The 23,391-nt window shown below is 42.2% G+C and overlaps 1 protein-coding gene across 2 annotated transcripts in view; it reads right to left on the bottom strand.

Moving 5' to 3' along the window:
* The window catches only part of DNAJC24 (DnaJ heat shock protein family (Hsp40) member C24), an 81,646-nt gene extending 59,081 nt beyond the window's left edge, over nucleotides 1-22,565 (bottom strand). Inside the window, exons 1-2 of one of the 2 annotated variants that reach the window (XM_038763997.1) lie at nucleotides 22,529-22,565; nucleotides 21,694-21,786 (exon numbers count right to left, since the gene is read on the bottom strand). In XM_038763997.1, coding sequence (XP_038619925.1) covers nucleotides 21,694-21,786 — 93 coding nt within the window. In that variant the 5' untranslated portion in view covers nucleotides 22,529-22,565. Of the gene's footprint in view, nucleotides 1-21,693; nucleotides 21,793-22,528 lie in introns of those variants that run through there. The other variant, XM_038763999.1, reaches the window with a different exon arrangement.
* Between the last annotated feature and the right edge of the window lie 826 nt (nucleotides 22,566-23,391).

Here is a 23,391-nt window from a genome sequence, read left to right as displayed (position 1 = left end):
CATCCTCAGAGAACCAGCGCGGCTCAGTGGGAAGAGCCCGGGCTTTGGAGTCAGGGGTCGTGGGTTTGAATCCCGCCTCCCCCGCCCGTCTGCTGTGTGACCTTGGGCGAGTCCCTTCACTTCTCTGAGCCTCAGTTGGCGCGGCTCAGTGGAAACAGCCCGGGTTTTGGAGTCGGAGGTCGTGGGTTCGAATCCCAGCTCGGCCAATTATCATCAATTCGTAGTTATTGAGTGCTTACTATGTGCAGAGCGCTGTACTAAGCGCTTAGCCAATTGTCTGCTGTGTGACTTTGGGCGAGTCACTTCACTTCTCTGGGCCTCAGTTACCTCATCTGGAAAATGGGGATGAAGACTGTGAGCCCCCCGTGGGACAACCTGATCACCTTGTAATCTCCCCAGCGCTTAGAACAGTGCTTTGCACATAGTAAGCGCTTAATAAATACTATCATCATTATTATTATTATTATTCAAACTTGCCCCTTGATCTCCACTTTTAAAATGGTTTCCCCTACTGAGAGCTCACCTCCTCCAGGAGGCCTTCCCAGACTGAGCCCCCTCCTTCCTCTCCCCCTCCTCATCGCCCCCGCCTTACCTCCTTCCCTTCCCCACAGCACCTGTATATATGTATATATGTTTGTACGTATTTATTACTCTATTTTATTTGTACATATTCATTCTATTTATTTTATTTTGTTAATACGTTTGGTTTTGTTCTCTGTCTCCCCCTTCTAGACTGCGAGCCCACTGTTGGGTAGGGACCGTCTCTATATGTTGCCAACTTGGACTTCCCAAGCGCTTAGTACAGTGCTCTGCACACAGTAAGCGCTCAATAAATACGATTGACTGATTGATTTCTCCATTTCCCTGCGGTCCCTTTACACTCCCTTTACCCCACGCAGCAACCCCTCTCCTCCTCCGCCTGGCACCGCTTTTCGAAACAAAATTTAACCCATTTTACAGGTGGGCTAAGCCCCTTCCCAGGCTTGCTGGGGCTGGCACACCCTGCAGTTGGGGAGGAGGGCGGGAAGGAAGACGCTACCACCCACCCCCTTCCCATCCCTTTTAGACTGGGAGCCCACTGTGGGGTAGGGACCGTCTCTATATGTTGCCAACTTGTACTTCCCAAGCGCTTAGTACAGTGCTCTGCACACAGTAAGCGCTCAATAAAGATGATTGATTGATTGATCCCTTCCCATCCCGTCCCGGTCCCATGCCTGTGGCGGTCCCAGAGGTGCTATCGGATCATTTCATACCTATAAAAAGCGATCATTTGCAGTAGATATTATAATGCATGCCTCAGTTTGCAAAGATTTCATTATTATTATTATTACAGTACTGGTTAAGTGCTTACTATGTGCCAGGAACTGTACTAAGCGTTGGGATGGATACAAGCAAATCAGAGTGAACACTGTTCTTTTAATAATAATAATAATAATAATTGGAATAATAATGACAGTATTTGTTAAGTGCTTATGCTACCACCCACCCCCTTCCCATCCCTTCCCATCCCATCCCATCCCGGTCCCATGCCTGTGGCGGTCCCAGAGATGCTATCCGATCATTTCATACCTATAAAAAGCGATCATTTGCAGTAAATATTATAATGCATGCCTCAGTTTGCAAAGATTTCATCAAAATTATCATTATTATTGTTATTATTACAGTACTGGTTAAGCGCTTACTATGTGCCAGGAACTGTACTGAGCGTTGGAATGGATACAAGCAAATCAGAGTGAATATTGTTCTTTTAATAATAATAATAATAATAATAATAATTGTAATAATAATGATGGTATTTGTTAAGTGCTTATGCTACCATCCACCCCCTTCCCATGCCTGTGGCAGTCCCAGAGGTGCTATCGGATCATTTCATACCTATAAAAGGTGATCATTTGCAGTAGATATTATAATGCATGCCTCAGTTTGCAAAGATTTCATCATTATTATTATTATTATTATTATTATTATTATTACAGTACTGGATAAGCGCTTACTATGTGCCAGGAATTGTACTAAGCGTTGGGATGGATACAAGCAAATCAGAGTGAACATTGTTCTTTTAATAATAATAATAATAATTGTAATAATAATGACGGTATTTGTTAAGTGCTTATGCTACCACCCACCCCCTTCCCATACCATCCCGGTCCCTTGCCTGTGGTGGTCCCAGAGGTGCTATCGGATCATTTCATCCCTATGAAAAGTGATCATTTGCAGTAGATATTAATCATCATTATTTTATTATTATTGTTGTTATTATTACAGTACTAGATAAGCGCTTACTATGTGCCAGGAACTGTACTAAGCGTTAGGATGGATACAAGCAAATCAGAGTGAATATTGTTCTTTTAATAATAATAATAGTAATAATTGTAATAATAATGATGGTATTTGTTAAGTGCTTATGCTACCACCCACCCCCTTCCCATCCCTTCCCATCCCATCCCATCCCATCCCATCCCAGTCCCATGCCTGTGGCGGTCCCAGAGGTGCTATTGGATCATTTCATACCTATAAAAAGCAATCATTTGCAGTAGATATTATAATGCATGCCTCAGTTTGCAAAGATTTCATCATCATTATTATTATTATTATTATTGTTATTATTACAGTACTAGATAAGCGCATACTATGTGCCAGGAACTGTACTGAGCGTTGGGATGGATACAAGCAAATCAGAGTGAACATTGTTCTTTTAATAATAATAGTAATAATTGGAATAATAATGCTGGTATGTGTTAAGTGCTTACTATGTGCGAAGCACTGTTCTAAGCACTGGGGGAGATATAAATTAATCAGGTTTGTCCCACGGGGGGGGGGGGGGGGGGCTCACAATCTTAACCCCCATTTTACAGATGAGGTAGCTGAGGCACAGAGAAGTTAAGCGGCTTGCCCAGGGTCACACAGCTGACAAGTGGAGGAGCCGGGATTAGAACCCACATCCTCGGGCTCCCTCGCCCGCGCTCTTTCCACTAAAGCCCCAGAGATACAAGGTTATCAGGTTGTCCCACATGGAGCTCCCAGTCTCAGTTGCCATTTTGCAGATGAGGGAACAGAGGCCAGAGACGTGAAGTGACTTGCCCAAGTCCCACAGCAGACAAGTGGCAGAGGCAGGATTAGAACCCAGGTCCTTCTGACTCCCAGCCCCAAGCTCTATCCACTAGGGCCCCGCCGCTTCTCTACTACTCACTAAACTCGAACTTCTTTTCTCTAGAGGAAAAGTTTTGCCAAATATTAAAAAGACAAGACAATTTAGTTACGTACTTGTCTCCACTATATGAAAATACACAGCTTTCAAAGGAACCCCATTCCTAATGGAATTACGGAATTTCCTTTTTTCCTACTCTGAAAGACATACTTATTATAGTCTTTTCCACGATACACATTAAACCAAAAAAAAAAAAAAGCCGCATAAGCAGGCTGCAATTAGCACATTCAGTTTTAAGTTACCAAGTCAGTAGGCCACATGGGTTTAATAACTAATAATAGCAACCGCCACCTCGCATGGATATTTCAACACAGATTCGTGCCGCGACGCAAAAACACCTTTAAATTTTTTCTTTTTCCGTCATGAACTTCTGGGCCCTAATCCTCCATTCGTTTTTAAGGCGATTTTGCCTTTTCACTCACTTCTAAATACACTTCTAGATAAAATAACTAATTTTATTTTGTTGGTATGTTTGGTTCTGTTCTCTGTCTCCCCCTTTTAGACTGTGAGCCCACTGTTGGGTAGGGACTGTCTCTATGTGATGCCAATTTGTACTTCCCAAGCGCTTAGTACAGTGCTCTGCACATAGGAAGCGCTCAATAAATACGATTGATTGATTGATTGATTCTATTTTTCCCACTAAATTCTCACTGGGCCTCCTGTGCTAGCCAAGCAGCGTAATCAATCAATCGTATTTATTGAGCGCTTACTGTGTGCAGAGCACTGTACTAAGCGCTTGGGAAGTACAAGCTGGCAACATATAGAGACAACTGGTGGAAAGAGTGTGGGTGTAGGAGCCAGAGGACCTAGGTTCTAATCCTGCCTCCACCATTCATTCATTCAATCGTATTTATTGAGCGCCTTCTGTACACCACTTAATATAATAATGGTGGTATCTGTTAAGTGCTTACTAAGCCCTGGAGTAGATACAAAATAGTCAGATCCCACGTGGGGCGCACAATAAGTAGTAAGGAGAACGGACCAAACCCTCATTTTGCAGATGAGGGCGACTGAGGCAGAGAGAAGTGCCCAAGGTCACCTGGCAGGCAAATGGAGGAGGTGTGGGATTAGAACCCAGGTCCTCTGTCTCCCAGATCCACGCTCTTTCTACTAATGATGGCATTTATTAATCACCTACTACGTGCCAAGCACTGTTCTAAGCGCTGGGGCAGATACAGGGCAATCAGGTTGTCCCACATGGGGCTCACAGTTTTAATCCCCATTTTACAGCTGATGCAACTGAGGCACAGAGAAGTGAAGTGACTTGCCCAAAGTCACACAGTCGACAATTGGCAGAGCCGGGATTTGAACCCATGACTTCTGACTCTGACTCCGAAGCTCTTTCCACTGAGCCACGCTGCTTCCTGTGTGACCTTGGGCAAGCCACTTCATTCCTCTGTGTCTCAGTTACCTCATCGTGGCTCAATGGAGAGAGCCCGGGCTTCGGAGTCAGAGGTCAGGGGTTCAAATCCCGGCTCCGCCAACTGTCAGCTGGGGGACTTTGGGCAAGTCACTTCACTTCTCTGGGCCTCAGTTCCCTCATCTGGAAAATGGGGATTAAAACTGCAAGCCCCCCGTGGGGCAACCTGCTCACCTTGGAACCTCCCCAGCGCTTAGAACAGTGCTTTGCACGTAGTAAGCGCTTAACAAATGCCATTATCATCATCATCATCATAAAATAGGGATTAAATTCTCCCTCCCTCCCGTGGGACAACCTCCCCGGTGCTTAGAACAGTGCTTTGCACATAGTAAGAGCATAATAAATACTATCATTATTATTATTATTATTATAACTGTGGAACACCAAATCCCTAGTAGTGATGAGTAGCACTCTCATGGAACAGCCCTATACTGAATTTTATTTTTCTTTTTTAAAGAAGGGTCTAGGTTGTGCTGCTCGGGTAATCAGAAAGTTAGTTCTTTCAAACAGCGAACCCCAGGTTTCTCAGTAGAGTTTGAGATGTTGAAAAGCCTTGACAGCCAGAGTTAAAATGAGATTTTTTTTAAAAAATGACTAAAATATTCCCCTGAAATATTACAAATCTGTGGTACTTACAATAGAATAGAATGATCCCTATATGGATAATCGAAAAGAATGGAAGTATGTCTATAAAATTTAATCACAGGGCTTATCACACTTTTATTTGAAGAGCTATAAAGCAGTAGGGTGGCCTAGTGGGAAAAGCACAGGCCTGGGGGTCAAATCAATCAATCAATCAATCAATTGTATTTATTGAGTGCTTACTGTGTGCAGAGCACTGTACTAAGCGCTTGGGAAGTACAAGTTGGCAACATATAGAGACAGTCCCTACCCAACAGTGGGCTCACAGTCTAAAAAAAGGACCTGAGTTCTAATCCTGCCTCTGTCACGTGGCTGCTGGATGACCTTGGGTAAGTCATTTAATTTCTCTGTGCCTCAGTTACCGCATTCTGTAAAATGGGAATTTAATACCTGTTCCCCCTCCTATTTAGATGGTGAGCCCTGTGGGGAACAGGCACTGTATCCCACCTGATGGTCTTGTCATCTTCCCCAGTGCTTGACATACAGTAAGAGCTTAACAAATACCACTATTATTATTATTGTTATCACATTCTGTAAAATGGGAATTTAATACCTGTTCCCCCTCCTATTTAGATGGTGAGCCCCGTGGGGAACAGGCACTGTATCCCACCTGATGGTCTTGTCATCTTCCCCAGGGCTTGACATATAGTAAGAGCTTAACAAATACCGCTATTATTATTATTGTTACCACATTCTGTAAAATGGGAATTTAATACCTGTTCCCCCTCCTATTTAGATGGTGAGCCCTGTGGGGAACAGGCCCTGTATCCGACCTGATGGTCTTGTCATCTTCCCCAGGGCTTAGAACAGTGCTTGACATACAGTAAGAGCTTAACAAATACCACTATTATTATTATTGTTACCACATTCTGTAAAATGGGAATTTAATACCTGTTCCCCCTCCTATTTAGATGGTGAGCCCCGTGGGGAACAGGCACTGTATCCGACCTGATGGTCTTGTCATTTTCCCCAGGGCTTAGAACAGCGCTTGACATATAGTAAGAGCTTAACAAATACCACTATTATTATTATTGTTATCACATTCTGTAAAATGGAAATTTAATACCTGTTCCCCCTCCTATTTAGATGGTGAGCCCTGTGGGGAACAGGCACTGTATCCGACCTGATGGTCTTGTCATCTTTCCCAGGGCTTTGAACAGTGCTTGACATATAGTAAGAGCTTAACAAATACCACTATTATTATTATTGTTATCACATTCTGTAAAATGGGAATTTAATACCTGTTCCCCCTCCTATTTAGATGGTGAGCCCTGTGGGGAACAGGCACTGTATCCGACCTGATGGTCTTGTCATTTTCCCCAGGGCTTAGAACAGCGCTTGACATATAGTAAGAGCTTAACAAATACCACTATTATTATTATTGTTACCACATTCTGTAAAATGGGAATTTAATACCTGTTCCCCCTCCTATTTAGATGGTGAGCCCTGTGGGGAACAGGCACTGTATCCGACCTGATGGTCTTGTCATCTTCCCCAGGGCTTAGAACAGCGCTTGACATATAGTAAGAGCTTAACAAATACCACTATTATTATTATTGTTACCACATTCTGTAAAATGGGAATTTAATACCTGTTCCCCCTCCTATTTAGATGGTGAGCCCTGTGGGGAACAGGCACTGTATCCGACCTGATGGTCTTGTCATCTTCCCCAGGGCTTAGAACAGTGCTTGACATATAGTAAGAGCTTAACAAATACCACTATTATTATTATTGTTACCACATTCTGTAAAATGGGAATTTAATACCTGTTCCCCCTCCTATTTAGATGGTGAGCCCTGTGGGGAACAGGCACTGTATCCCACCTGATGGTCTTGTCATCTTCCCCAGTGCTTGACATACAGTAAGAGCTTAACAAATACCACTATTATTATTATTGTTATCACATTCTGTAAAATGGGAATTTAATACCTGTTCCCCCTCCTATTTAGATGGTGAGCCCCGTGGGGAACAGGCACTGTATCTGACCTGATTGTCTTGTTATTTTCCCCAGGGCTTGACATATAGTAAGAGCTTAACAAATACCACTATTATTATTATTGTTACCACATTCTGTAAAATGGGAATTTAATACCTGTTCCCCCTCCTATTTAGAGGGTGAGCCCTGTGGGGAACAGGCACTGTATCCGACCTGATTGTCTTGTTATCTTCCCCAGGGCTTGACATATAGTAAGAGCTTAACAAATACCACTATTATTATTATTGTTACCACATTCTGTAAAATGGGAATTTAATACCTGTTCCCCCTCCTATTTAGATGGTGAGCCCTGTGGGGAACAGGCACTGTATCCCACCTGATGGTCTTGTCATCTTCCCCAGTGCTTGACATACAGTAAGAGCTTAACAAATACCACTATTATTATTATTGTTATCACATTCTGTAAAATGGGAATTTAATACCTGTTCCCCCTCCTATTTAGATGGTGAGCCCCGTGGGGAACAGGCACTGTATCTGACCTGATTGTCTTGTTATTTTCCCCAGGGCTTGACATATAGTAAGAGCTTAACAAATACCACTATTATTATTATTGTTACCACATTCTGTAAAATGGGAATTTAATACCTGTTCCCCCTCCTATTTAGATGGTGAGCCCTGTGGGGAACAGGCACTGTATCCCACCTGATGGTCTTGCCATCTTCCCCAGGGCTTGACATACAGTAGGAGCTTAACAAATACCACTATTATTATTATTGTTACCACATTCTGTAAAATGGGAATTTAATACCTGTTCCCCCTCCTATTTAGATGGTGAGCCCTGTGGGGAACAGGCACTGTATCCAACCTGATGGTCTTGTCATTTTCCCCAGGGCTTAGAACAGCGCTTGACATATAGTAAGAGCTTAACAAATACCACTATTATTATTATTGTTACCGCATTCTGTAAAATGGGAATTTAATACCTGTTCCCCCTCCTGTTTAGATGGTGAGCCCTGTGGGGAACAGGCACTGTATCCCACCTGATGGTCTTGTCATCTTCCCCAGGGCTTAGAGCAGTGCTTGACATATAGTAAGAGCTTAACAAATACCACTATTATTATTATTATCACATTCTGTAAAATGGGAATTTAATACCTGTTCCCCCTCCTATTTAGATGGTGAGCCCTGTGGGGAACAGGCACTGTATCCGACCTGATGGTCTTGTTATCTTCCCCAGGGCTTGACATATAGTAAGAGCTTAACAAATACCACTATTATTATTATTGTTATCACATTCTGTAAAATGGGAATTTAATACCTGTTCCCCCTCCTATTTAGATGGTGAGCCCTGTGGGGAACAGGCACAGTATCCGACCTGATGGTCGTGTCATCTTCCCCAGGGTTTAGAACAGTGCTTGACATATAGTAAGAGCTTAACAAATACCACTATTATTATTATTGTTACCACATTCTGTAAAATGGGAATTTAATACCTGTTCCCCCTCCTATTTAGAAGGTGAGCCCTGTGGGAAACAGGCACTGTATCCGACCTGATGGTCTTGTCATTTTCCCCAGGGCTTAGAACAGCACTTGACATATAGTAAGAGCTTAACAAATACCACTATTATTATTATTGTTACCACATTCTGTAAAATGGGAATTTAATACCTGTTCCCCCTCCTATTTAGATGGTGAGCCCTGTGGGGAACAGGCACTGTATCCCACCTGATGGTCTTGTCATCTTCCCCAGGGTTTAGAACAGTGCTTGACATATAGTAAGAGCTTAACAAATTCCACTATTATTATTATTGTTACCACATTCTGTAAAATGGGAATTTAATACCTGTTCCCCCTCCTATTTAGATGGTGAGCCCTGTGGGGAACAGGCACTGTATCCGACCTGATGGTCTTGTCATCTTCCCCAGGGCTTAGAACAGTGCTTGACATATAGTAAGAGCTAAACAAATACCACTATTATTATTATTGTTACCACATTCTGTAAAATGGAAATTTAATACCTGTTCCCCCTCCTATTTATATGGTGAGCCCTGTGGGGAACAGGCACTGTATCCGACCTGATGGTCTTGTCATTTTCCCCAGGGCTTAGAACAGCGCTTGACATATAGTAAGAGCTTAACAAATACCACTATTATTATTATTGTTATCACATTCTGTAAAATGGAAATTTAATACCTGTTCCCCCTCCTATTTAGATGGTGAGCCCTGTGGGGAACAGGCACTGTATCCGACCTGATGGTCTTGCCATCTTCCCCAGGGCTTAGAACAGTGTTTGACATATAGTAAGAGCTTAACAAATACCACTATTATTATTATTGTTACCACATTCTGTAAAATGGGAATTTAATACCTGTTCCCCCTCCTATTTAGATGGTGAGCCCTGTGGGGAACAGGCACTGTATCCGACCTGATGGTCTTGCCATCTTCCCCAGGGCTTGACATACAGTAGGAGCTTAACAAATACCACTATTATTATTATTGTTACCACATTCTGTAAAATGGGAATTTACTAGCTGTTCCCCCTCCTATTTAGATGGTGAGCCCTGTGGGGAACAGGGCACTGTATCCGACCTGATTGTCTTGTTATCTTCCCCAGGGCTTGACATATAGTAAGAGCTTAACAAATACCACTATTATTATTATTGTCACTATTAATAAAGTGGCCCTTGACCCCCTGCCTTGTTCCACACCGGAGGCTGTTTCCTGGGAGCGGATAATCACTGCCAGACCCAGAAAAGAAAACTAAAAACAATGGTTAGGGTTTAGAAACCTGTATAAGTAAACAACCCCCTGCAATCAAAAACCACATAGTTACTTAAGCAAACAGTCAGCATCCTTCACCAAGATTACCTCTGTCTTCGTTGTTTTTAAAGCAAACACCATTACGGTTTACTTAAAATGCTATTAAATGCTATTATTGGGGCTAGTTTTGAGGAAGGAAAGCATTATTGTGTGTGTCAACAGACACGGTAGAATATTTCCTTTTGATTCATTCATGTGCCTAAAACACTGGGAAGAACAAAACCAGCTAGCTAAATCGTAACTCCCAGGGAGAAAATCTTACACGTGCTCTTCGGGTGTTCGTTCAATCGCATTTATTCGGTTGGATTGAGCGCTTACTGTATGCAGAGCACTGTACTAAGTTCAAGCGAGGGTCCAATTAATAGCAAATCTGTCAATAATGATGGCCTCTCCCACTCTAAGGAACATTGAACATTCTGGCTTGGACGTGTGAAGTTCAGAGCAGAAGAACGGCATGGTACGCACGCTTGCAAATCGTAACGCATCATCATCATCATCAATCGTATTTATTGAGCGCTTACTATGTGCAGAGCACTGTACTAAGCGCTTGGGAAGTACAAATTGGCAACACATAGAGACAGTCCCTACCCAACAGTGGGCTCACAGTCTAAAAGGGGGAGACAGAGAACAAAACCAAACATACTAACAAAATAAAATAAATAGAATAGCTATGTACAAGTAAAATAAATAGAGTAATAAATATGTACAAACATATATACATATATACAGGTGCTGTGGGGAAGGGAAGGAGGTAAGATGGGGGGGATGGAGAGGGGGACGAAGGGGAGAGGAAGGAAGGGGCTCAGTCTGGGAAGGCCTCCTAATGCATCTGGAAGGTCAGATTTTTAGTTTACTGGCCTTTTACATTCTTACTGCAATCGGCCATTTTCATTTGTTTTTGATAAAGATGTATGCTTTGATAAATACGTGCCACTGGTGGACACCCAAAAAGACCTTGATTAGTGGTTACTGGAGCAGTGTTTTGGATATTCTGTCTCAACACCAGTGATTGTTTTCTGGTTCATTCATTCATTCACTCATTCAATCGTATTTATTGAGCGCTTACTGTGTGCAGAGCCCTGTACTAAGCGCTTGGGAAGTACAAGTCGGCAACATATAGAGACGGTCCCTACCCAACAGTGGGCTCACAGTCTAGATCTCCTCGAGATATAGCCGGGAAAGATGGGAGAGTGGAAGAAGGGCCAGGAGGAAGGAGAGACTGGAGAGGGGGAGATTTTAGGGAGCTCATTCCTGACGGTTTCAATTTTCTCAATAAGGTATACGGCCAGGTCATTATGGGGAGAAGATGGGGGACGCCAGCAGACAGAGACTTTGAGGGGGTTGAACATCTGGAACAACTGGCAAGGGAAAAGGACCACGTATGCCAATGAGGGTGGGGAGATCATTTTGCCAGGCAAAGGAGAAGGAAGAGTTAAAGCACACAAGGATGAAACTGATGTGGGAGAGGGCGGCCTGATATCTACATTTCTGCCAACGGCACTCTGAAACTCATGCACAGGAGTGAAGGCAGCAGACTGTGGAGGTGATCCAGGGCTGTGGATTAGTGGCACGGGATTAATGGAGGGACAGGAGAATGAGTGATTTGAGTTCAGCCGAGGGAATGGTGTTGAGAATGTAAATTTGGTAATCAAGGCAAGGTAGTTTCCAATAGGTTTCCTATTGCTAATCGGTAACAAAGGTGATGAGAAACGTTCAGGTTATGTATCCCCATTCCTCAAGAACCTCCAGTGGTTGCATCGAATAGAAACTTCTTACCTTCAGTTTTAATCAATCAATCAATCAATCAATCGTATTTATTGAGCGCTTACTATGTGCAGAGCACTGTACTAAGCGCTTGGGAAGTACAAATTGGCATCACATAGAGACAGTCCCTACCCAACAGTGGGCTCACAGTCTAAAAGGGGGAGACAGAGAACAGAACCAAACATACCAACAAAATAAAATAAAATTTTAAAGCATTCAATCAGTTCTCCCCGTCCTTCCTCACCTCGCTACTCTCCTACTACAACCCAGTCCATACACTTGGCTCCTCTCAGCATACTTTGATCTTGTCTATCTCACCGCCGACCTCTCATCAGCATTTCGCCTGGAATACTCTCCCTCATCATATCTGACAATTATTCTCCCTACCTTTAAAGCCTTATTGAAGGCACATCTCCTCCAAGAAGTCTTCCCTGACTAAGCCCACCTTTCCTCTTCTCCCACTCCCTTCTACATCACCCTGACTTGCTCCCTTTATTCATCCCCCCGCTCCCAGCCCCACAGCACTTAACGTACACATCTGTAATTTTAATTATTTGTTGTCTGCCTCCCCCTCTAGACTGTAAACTCACTGTGGGCAGGGAATGTGTCTGTTCTACTGTACCCTCCCAAGCGCTTAGTACAGTGCTCTGAACACAGTAAGCGCTCAATAAATACAACTGACTGACTGAAAAATTACCCCCAAATCCCTTACTGTATAGCATAACTTGTAGTCGTTATTAGCTTCAAAAGCAAAAAGAGGATTTACCCCAACGTAATTTTATACATAAGAATGACAGCAGCTGCAGTGGGTAATCCATTCTTTGTGCCGGTTTAGGGTTACAAGAACCCAAGAAAGATTTCTACAGTTTTAAAATCTTATCCCCCCTCCTAGTCTTCTCCCATTTGACATTTACTTCAGTCACAGGTCATCTTGAGTGCCACTGAGCCAGAATGACTCAGGTTGAGGTGCTTATTTATGGCCCTTTTTATAAAGCTGGGACTCTCCTCACACCTTCAAGCATGGCTAAGACTGAACTTTCTCCCTTCAACACTGATAAGATGTGAAAGAGGGAGAAGAGAGGAAAGGAGAGAGTCTGACAGAGACAATGGGAAAGGGATGACATTTTCCTCACCACTGCCTAACTCAGGAAGGAGAAGGTTGGAGAGAAGAGGTGATTTCAGATGAGTTTCTAGGCAATAACCCCAAGTTCATTCATTCAGTTGTTTTATTGAGCGCTTACGGGGTGCAGAGCACTGTACTAAGTACAATTCAGCAACAGAGACAATCCCTGCCCACAACGGGTTCACAGTCTAGAAGCGGGGGAGACAGACATCAAAACAAGCCTCTCTTAGTTTTCAGAATCAATTTGGGACATCTGCTTTCACCAATGGGAAACTTTAATCCCAACTGCTAACCTGAATTGGGTACATGGCAGCCAATTTATGCTTTGAAATTGGTGAATAATGTGAGTTTCCTGGCCTGCAAGATTCTAGATAGAGCTCTCTTTTCATGGTTCCTTAATTTAATGTTCAAAGAGGATAAACGCTACTACTTAAAAATACGAGGGTCAGGCACTATATTAAGTCCTGGTGCGGATACAAAATAATCAGGTAAAACACGGTCCCTATCCTACATGGGGCTCAAAGTCCCATGACTTCGGGACGGAGGAGGGAGAACGAGTATCCTATCCCCATTTTACCGAGGAGGAAACTGAGGCACACAGAAGTTAAGTGTCTTGCCCAATATCTCAGAGCAGGATTTAGAACCCAGGTTCCCTGACTCCACATTTTGCACAGGAGGGGATAAAGCATACTGAATTTATTAGGAGAGAAGGCTGCCCAAATTAAAAGTATCAAAGGATTTAGATGGGTACGGAGAGATTAATAGGAAAGTTCAGAATGGGTTACTGCAATGGATTTGAAGAAAAAAGTGTGAGGAATCAGGTGGTACCAACACTAACTTGTACTTCCCAAGCGCTTAGTACAGTGCCCTGCACACAGTAAGCGCTCAATAAATACGATTGAATGAATGAACTGTCAGGTGGGGGGTAAACATCACACCTGAAAGATCACCAGTCTAACTCAGCAATGGTATTTCTCATGTTAATTAAAAACAAAACACCTCTTTAAGTCAGATCAGAGAAAAACTCATTTTACTTGAAAGCCACAAGATTGGGATGATGGAATCTTTTTTTTTTTCCCCCTAATGACACTTGTTAAATGCTTACTATGTACCAGGTGCTGTAGTACGCACTGGGGTAGATCCAAGCTAATCAGGTTGGACACAGTCCATGTCCCACGTGGGGCTCACACTCTTAGTCCCCATTTTCCAGATGAGGTAACTGAGGCCCGGAGGAGTGAAGTGACTTGGCCAAGGTCACACAGCAGGCAAGCGGCAGAGCTGGGATTAGAACCCGGGTCCTTCTGATTCCCAAACCTGTGCTCTTTCCGCTAAGGCATGCTGCTTCCCTCCTTCAGAACTGAAAACTTCACTTCTCTGGGCCTCAGTTCCCTCATCTGTAAAATGGGGATTAAGACTGTGAGCCCCCTGTGGGACAACCTGATCTCCTTGCAATAAATACGACTGATTGATTGATTGATTGATTGTAACCTCCCCAGTGCTTAGAACAGTGCTTTGCACATAGTAAGAGCTTAATAAATGCCATTATTATTATTATTATTATTATTATTAAAACTGCACAGAGGAATTGACTACAGCGCCAGTGTTTTATGCAGCGCCATTCACAGTCTCTCGCTCTGGCCAGTCATGTTCTCCCTGGAGCCCCAAGTGCAGTGAGTGAACAATCAGTGAAATAACTGGGGTATTTAAGTGCTTACTAAGTGCCAGGCACTGTAGTAGATACAAGTTTATCAGATTGGACACAGTCCCACAAGGGGCTCACAATCTCAATCCCTGTTAACAGGTAAAGTGACTTCATTCAATCGTATTTATTGAGCGCTTACTGTGTGCAGAGCACTGTACTAAGCACTTGGGAAGTACAAGTTGGCAACGTATAGAGACGGCCCCTACCCAACAGCGGGCTCACAGTCTAGAAGGGGGAGAAAGACAACAAAACATATTATCAAAATGAGCAATAAATATGAGTAATAAAAATAGAGTAATAAATATGAAAAAAAACCAGATGTACAGGTGCTGTGGGGAGGGGAAGGAGGTAAGGCGGGGTGGATGGGGAGAGGAAGGAGGGGGCTCAGTGACTTGCCCAAGGCCACACAATGGACAAGTGGCGGAGCAAGGATTAGAACCCAAGACTTTCTGACTCCCACTACACCATGCTGCTGTATCTACTACACCATGCTGCTTCTCACAATAGCAGCAGAAGGACCTGATCTATAACTCCGTTTTTCTCTCTCCGGAGCAGTGTTTTTTCCACTGAACCAAGAGTGGAAAAGGATTGAACTCATACAGCAGCTTTGGACAAGAGGCTGTGTTCTTGAATCATGCAACAACTGAGGAATTAGATCGTTTGTTACTTGTTGCTTTTTTCAGGCTAAATATTTTAAGGTAGGGTATTAGCCATTTTTCTTTTAAAATATCCCTTCTCCTCTTTTTCCTGCTTAAGGAACCGGCAGAATCATTTGTATTACTAATGGGGTTAGATATTTTTGAAAATTAATTTGTTTATTGGTAATAACCAGCTGAGCTATGACAGGTTGCTAATTGATTCAATTAATAACAAAAGTAATAATACCCATTATGAATGAATCTTTGTACACTCTCATTAACAATTCATCCTGATTTCTTCAGTACTTGACTGTATTTTCTATATTCAACTCACTTTGCTTTCTAATGTTGCTAAAGACCTATGCAAGATTATTTAATTGGGCTTTCCGCTTCTTCCTTTTCTAATACGATAATTGTTCTCATGCTTATAGTAAGGAAGTACTTTGGGTATTTTTTTTTCTAGGCTTTGACATGAATTACACAGCTAGTTTATGACCAACATTCATATAACATTTATGAGCACAAGACAATCTTTTAGACCGTGAGCCCACTGTTGGGTAGGGACTGTCTCTATATGTTGCCAACTTGTACTTCCCAAGCGCTTAGTACAGTGCTCTGCACACAGTAAGCGCTCAATAAATACGATTGATGGATTGATTGATTGAATCTCTGCATGCCCATGAATGGATTAAGTGACATCTAACACTTTCTCTATTCTAAGGATAAGAGCATCTTGCCTGCTCCTTGTGCAAATTACATGGATTTTCTTTACGATTAGGGAGCATATTGTAACCGCAGCATATCATTTTCTTAAATGATAATTCTTTTCCAGTTGAAAGGTATCCTATAATATTTATCAGCATCACTAGGAAAAGACACCTGATTTTCAACTAGACAAAGCTTTTTGGAGAAGGTCTATCCTCGGTAAACATCAATTTGAACATACCCAACAGCTACAAGATAAAATGGAAACAACCTGAGAAATCAGTCTTGAGTGCCTGAGCTATTTGCTCCAAGTAACAGATTATTTAAACCATTAATAATGGGAAAGAAAAACACAGTATAGTTTTTAATGATTATCTTTTAAAAGTAATTTAAAAACCTTGGTCATAAGTAATTAATAAAAATGTTAACCTGAAAAAAGAGCAGGGTATTTTCACCACTTTTTAAATGTTTATTGAGCTGTTTTCTTCCTGTGCAGCTTTAGAGCACGCAATGGCCCTAGAACATTCAACTAAGCGGCCTTGGAATAGGGAATTCAGACCTCTTTCAAACTCTTTCTTTCATTTTATGATGAAACTAGATTTAGACCCAATAGGGTCGCATCCTACAACACACCTCTTACACATCTATAATGTTATTTATATTAATGTCTGTCTCCCCCTCTAGACTCTAGGCTTGTTGTGGGCAGGGAATGTGTTCTTACATTGTACTCTCCCCAGCATTTAGTACAGTGCTCTGCACACTGCAAGTGCTCAATAAATACAATTGACTGATTGACTGACATGTGTCTCTAGGACATGAACTGGAGATGAGACCCTTCACTGGTATCCCAGACTTTCCCCTCTTTGGGCCACACTTCACTTTGCTGCCTGCTTCATTTTTCTAAAATATTTTTCTGCGGACATCTCACCCCTGCTCCAAGACGTCCAATGGTTACCCATTCTTCTTGGTATCAGCTCTATCATCACATCAATCTCCGTCAGTTCCTTTCTCCCACCACACCCCAGCTCGCACTTTTCATTTCTACTAAAAACTTCCCATCTCGAGGTGCTTCATTCCGCGCTTCATTGCCTTTATCCTATGCTCAGGCCCTTCCTCCTGCTTAAAGCTCCTCCTGTCCTCCACTTCAGCTGTCCCTACCTTGAAATTCCACCTCAATCAATCAATCGTATTTATTGAGCGCTTACTGTGTGCAGAGCACTGTACTAGGCGCTTGGGAAGTACAAGTTGGCAACATATCCACCTCCATCCAGAGGGATACCTCAATTACTTCTCTTCTCTCCAGGGCTTACCTTCCCATCAACTTGTCATTATTTACAGCCGACGACTTTTGTATATATCGCTTTACATACTCTATTTTGGCATATGTTCCTTAATAATAATAATAATAACAATAATGATGATGGCATCTGTTAAGTGCTTACTATGTGCGAAGCACTGTTCTAAGCGCTGGGGAGGAGACAAGGTGATCAGGCTGTCCCACGGGGGGCTCACTGCCTTCACCCCCATTTTACAGATGAGGTAACTGAGGGTCAGAGAAGTGAAGTGACTTGTCCAAGGTCACACAGCGGACACGTGGGGGAGCCGGGATTAGAACCCATGATCTCTGATTCCCACGAACACACCCATCTTTCTATTCCCATTCTCCTGGTAATTCTTTCTATGTTTGTCCTCCTGGTCCCCCAGTTAGATGGCAAGCTTCTTAAGACCAGGGATCTTTTTTTATTTTTAGCCTCTATTTTACTCTCCCAAAGTTTAGGTACAGTGCTCTACACTGACATTTGCCAGTCAGTCACTTCGCTTTCTATCAATCAATCGATCCACTTCTGCCTCAAATGACTCACCACTGGCACCCGCCGCCATTTATGCAGGAGCAAAAATACAGGGGACAATTTTTCCTACCAATGTAAACCCCTGAAGAGATACCACAGTGATCTTCACCTGGTTTCTTACCACTATTTCCCTTCTTCACGAGGGAAAAAGGTGGATGTCTTAAATTTGGCGAGGTTTCTTAACATGTACACAAACACCTGTGAAGAAACTTTACTAAATTTAATAAATCTGATTTTGATATGTGCATATAAGGATCGGATTGAGTAATTTACTGAAGTTTATTCGTATATATGTGTGTAATTACACACATACACATAATATATTTTCTGACATGTGTAATTACACACATACACATATTTTCTGGCAGCCCAGAAAATCAGCAATGTCCCACATACCTAGGCTCAAACAAATCAAAATGCACTTAAGAAGCGAATGAGGTAGCAATTGACATTTTGGGTAAGGAAGAAGGCACAGCTGGAACTGCTATGGATTCGTGAGTTTGGTCTCCCTCCTTTTTTCCTCTAAACCTCCCCCCTCCCGCTCCCTCCCCATACACACATATGTGTCTTGGTCGGAAGACTGCTGAGGGAAAAGGCGGAGGAGTAAGGATTTTACTAGTGAAAATCCTAATGACATTTATTAAGTGCTTGCTATGTACTAAATGCCAGGGTAGCTACAAGGTTATAAGACCGAACACAGTCCCACTGGGGGCTCACAATCACCATCATCATCATCAATCATATTTATTGAGCGCTTACTGTGTGCAGAGCACTGTACTAAGCGCTGGGGAAGTACAAATTGGCAACATATAGAGACAGTCCCTACCCAACAGTGGGCTCACGGTCTAAAAGAGGGAGACAAGAGAACAAAACCAGACATACTAACAAAATAAAATAAATAGAATAGATATGTACAAGTAAAGTAAATAAATAAATAGAGAAATAAATATGTACAAACATATATATATATATATATATATTTTTTTTTTAGACTGTGAGCCCACTGTTGGGTAGGGACCGTCTCTATCGTATCGCCATTTAATAGATGAGGAAACTGAGGCCCGGAGTGGTTACATTACTTAGAAGACCGACCACAGTCGCTATCCCACGCGGGGCTCACGATCTATCGTATCTCCATTTAACAGATGAGGAAACTGAGGCCCGGAGTGGTTACATTACTTATAAGACCGACCACAGTCGCTGTCCCACGCGGGGCTCACGATCTATCGCATCTCCATTTAATAGATGAGGAAACTGAGGCCCAGAGTGGTTACATTACTTCCCCACGGTCACACAGAAAGAGAGGGATGACGCTGTAACTCCCACCAGGATTTCTGGGCTCTCAATCATGCTTTTTCCCCCAGGCCACGCTCCCTCCTAGTGTTTCCTTATTAAAGCCTTGTGCTTTCCTATTGCACCTCTTTCTAAGAGACGTCCTTTAGTAATGTTTGCATTATTGCAATCTTATTGCATCTCTTTCTAAGAGACATCCTCTAGTGCTGTTTGCATTATCACTTCCTTATCACCCAGAAATCTGGTGTTGTATGGAAAGGGGGCAGGGACCAGCCCAGGGTACAAAGGTTAGAGGGGCGTATTTCTCACTACCCTAAGAAGTAGCCACTGATGGTGAAGTTCTGTCCGAAAAAACCAGTGCGGGACACACACACCTAGCTCTGCCACTCTATCTGTTGTGTGACCTTGGGCAAGTCAGTTAATTTCTCTGTGCCTCAGTTACCCCATCTATAAAATGGGGATTAAGACTGTGAGCTCCGTGTGTGTCCAACCTGATTAGCTTACATCTACCCCAGCGCTTAGCATAGTAACTGCTTAACAATTACCATTAAAAAAAAAAATCCCTATGTTGCCATGCATGGAACAAGACTCTCTTCCTCTCGTCCTCCCTTCAAGGCCCTGCTGAGAGCTCACCTCCTCCAGGAGGCCTTCCCAGACTGAGCCCCTTCCTTCCTCTCCCCCTCGTCCCCCTCTCCATCCCCCCATCTTACCTCCTTCCCTTCCCCACAGCACCTGTATATATGTATATATGTTTGAACATATTTATTACTCTATTTATTTATTTATTTATTTTACTTGTACATATCTATCCTATTTATTTTATTTTGTTAGTATGTTTGGTTTTGTTCTCTGTCTCCCCCTTTTAGACTGTGAGCCCACTGTTGGGTAGGGACTGTCTCTATATGTTGCTAATTTATACTTCCCAAGCGCTTAGTACAGTGCTCTGCACATAGTAAGTGCTCAATAAATACGATTGATGATGATGATGATGACTGTCCTTTGGTTTTCTGTCATGTTTGTTGTTGTTATTATTATTGCCATTATAGTATTTGTTAGGCACTGTTTTGCTATGACATTTTTTTATCATCAATAAAACACGTTGCTCGTTGCTCAGGAGGTGATTACTCAACTAGGGACCGCTTTTCTGATATGGTGGGCAGCAATATCAAGGACGTTGCTCGTGAGCATCTGCACGGCAGGGAAATGCATGTGTACTATAGTGTGAGTTTTCCTAAATATGAGGTTCTGCAAGAACCCATCTCTTGCGCGGGCTATAGGTTTTATATGTGTGTATATATATAAACCTATATAAACCTATATATAAAACCTATATATATATATATATGAAATTCCTTTTAAAGTCTACTGATAAATTATTTCATGATTTTAGACTGTTAGCTAATTTTACTGAAAATGCACTGGGGCTATCAAGCTGTGTGTATATATAGGTTTTATATATGTGTGTATATATATATAGGTTGTATAGGTATAGGTATAGGTATGTATATATAGGTTTATATATATATATGTATATATAGGTTTTATATGTGTGTATATATAGATTTTATATATGGATATATCCATATATAGATTTTATATATGGATATATCCATATATAGATTTTATATATGGATATATCCATATATAAAATCTATATATATCCATATAGAGATTTTATATATGGATATATACATATATAGGTTTTATATGTGTATGTATGTGTGTGTGTGTGTGTGTGTGTATATATGTATATATAAACCACAATTTTTATTATGGTATTCATTAAGCACTTACTATGTGCCACGCACTTGTCTAAGCCCTGGAATAGATACAAGTTAATCTGGTCAGATCCAGTCCCCGTCCCACATGGGACTCACAATCTAAGAGCCATTCAAGTATTACGTTTGACATCAAAAAATGGCCTTATAGGTAGCACCCTGTTTTACGTACCAGGCTGAATAAACCGTTGCAGGTGATTCAGCAGATCTGGGGAGAAAGAAAACCTTTTAAAGACGCCTCGCTACCTGGCAGAATCTCCTACACAACTGTGTCTCCAATATAAAACAACATTATATCCGTAATTTCTTTATTTATATTGATGTCTGTCTCCCCCCTTGTCCCCAGACTGTAAGCTTGCTGTGGACGGGCAATGTGTCTACCAACTCTGTTGTACTGTACTCTCACAAGTGCTTCGTACAGTGCTCTGCACACATTAAGTGCTCAATAAATATGAGCGATTGATTGATTGATTCAAGCTTATCCCATTCACCTCCTGAGCCATATGCAAAACACTTGAGAAGACGAAGGAGGCATATTTCAATAACTATACCTTGAAAGATGGCCTTAAAGAAATCAACTCCTCTCCCAAGCATTTAGGAAAGTGCCCTGCAGACAGTAAGCGCTCAGTAAATATCACTGATGATATGAAATTCCTTTTAAAGTCTATTGATAAATTATTTCATGATTTTATACTGCTAGCTAATTTTAATGAAAATGCACTCGGGCTATCAAGCTGTTTTTACCAGGTGTCTTATGCCTATACCATTGAGCAATTTTCCCCCATATTTTAAAATCAGAAAAAAACGTACTTACCAATAATATAAGCTTTTGATACTTCTGCTTTAGGTCTGACAGATTCGCTGACGGCTCGGCACCCAGGATACGATACCAGTCCTTTTGCGACATCTGCTCGGAAGTGAGAGAACGGACTTTTCTTAAAATAGCCGAATGAAAATTTCAAGTACGTCCTTAACGTTCGAATAAAACCAGTGGAAAAAATGCGATCGATCGTATCTTCGTTGCATATGGGTCTCATCGAAGAACCTCCCCCGAATCCTAATTGGTCTCTTCTCCTTTATTCAACACAGTCTCACAGTTTAAACTTGGCAATTCTGTGAAATCAGTTTTTTATCGAGAAGCAGCGTGGCTCGGTGGAAAGAGCACCGGCTTTGGAGTCCTAGGTCGTGGGTTCTAATCCCGGCTCTGCCACTTGTCTGCTGTGTGACCCTGGGCAAGTCACTTCTCTATGCCTCAGTTACCTCCTCTGTAAAATGGGGATTAAAAGTGTGAGCCCCACGTGGGACAACCTGATTATCCCGTATCTACCCCAGTGCTTAGAACAGTGCTTGGCTCATAGGAAGTGGTTAACAAATATCATTATTATTATTTTAAAATATGAACGATTAAAGGAATGTATTTGTACATATTTATCACTTTATTTTACTTGTACATATTCACTACTCTATTTTATTAATGGTGTGCATATACCTATAATTCTATTTATTCTGACGGTTTTGACACCTGTCTACTTGTTTTGTTGCCTGTCTCCCCCTTCTAGACTGTGAGCCCGTTGTTGTGACCTCCGCCGCAGGTCTGCTGGGTGACCTTGGGCAAGTCGCTTAACTTCTCTGAGCCTCAGTGACATCACCTGTAAAATGGGGATGAAGACTGTGAGTCCCACGTGGGACAACCTGATCACCTTGTATTCATTCATTCATTCATATTTATTGAGCCCTTACTGTGTGCAGAGCACTGTACTAAGCGCTTGGGAAGGACAAGTCGGCAACATATAGAGACGGTCCCTACCCAACAAAAGGCTCACAGTCTAGAAGGGGGAGACGGACGACAAAACACATAGGCAGGTGTCAAAACAGTCAGAATAAATAGAATTATAGCTAGATGCACATCATTAATAAAATAGAGTATGTATAAATAAAATAAATAGAGTAATAAATCTGTACAAATATATACAAGTGCTGTGGGGAGGGGAAGGAGGTAGGGTTGGGGAGGGGGGAGGAAATAGAGGGCTCAGTCTGGGAAGGCCTCCTGGAGGAGGTGAGCTCTCAGTAGGGCTTTGAAGGGAGGAAGAGAGCTAGTTTGGCGGATGGGTGGAGGGAGGGCATTCCCGGCCAGGGGAAGGACGTGGGCTAGGCGAGAAAGTGCTTAGAACAGTGCTTGGCACATAGTAAGTGCTTAACAAATGCCATCATTATCATTATTATTATTAGGAGATCACCGAGGCCCTGAGAACAGTGCTTGGCACATAGTAAGCGCTTAACAAATGCCATTATTATTATTATTATTATTATCATTACTATGAGATCACCAAGGCTCTCAGAACAGTGCTCGGCACATAGTAAGCGCTTAACAAATGCCATTATTATTATTATTATTATCATTACTCTGAGATCACCAAGGCTTTCAGAACAGTGCTCGGAACATGGTAAGCGCTTAACAAATGCCATCACTATCATTATTATTGTTATTATTATGAGATCACCGAGGCCCTTA

This window comes from Tachyglossus aculeatus, chromosome 22 (assembly GCF_015852505.1).
Source record: "Tachyglossus aculeatus isolate mTacAcu1 chromosome 22, mTacAcu1.pri, whole genome shotgun sequence".
Taxonomy (NCBI): Eukaryota; Metazoa; Chordata; class Mammalia; order Monotremata; family Tachyglossidae; genus Tachyglossus; species Tachyglossus aculeatus.
Note: the sequence above shows the minus strand (reverse complement) of the source record. Positions and strands in the feature narration are given on the sequence as shown.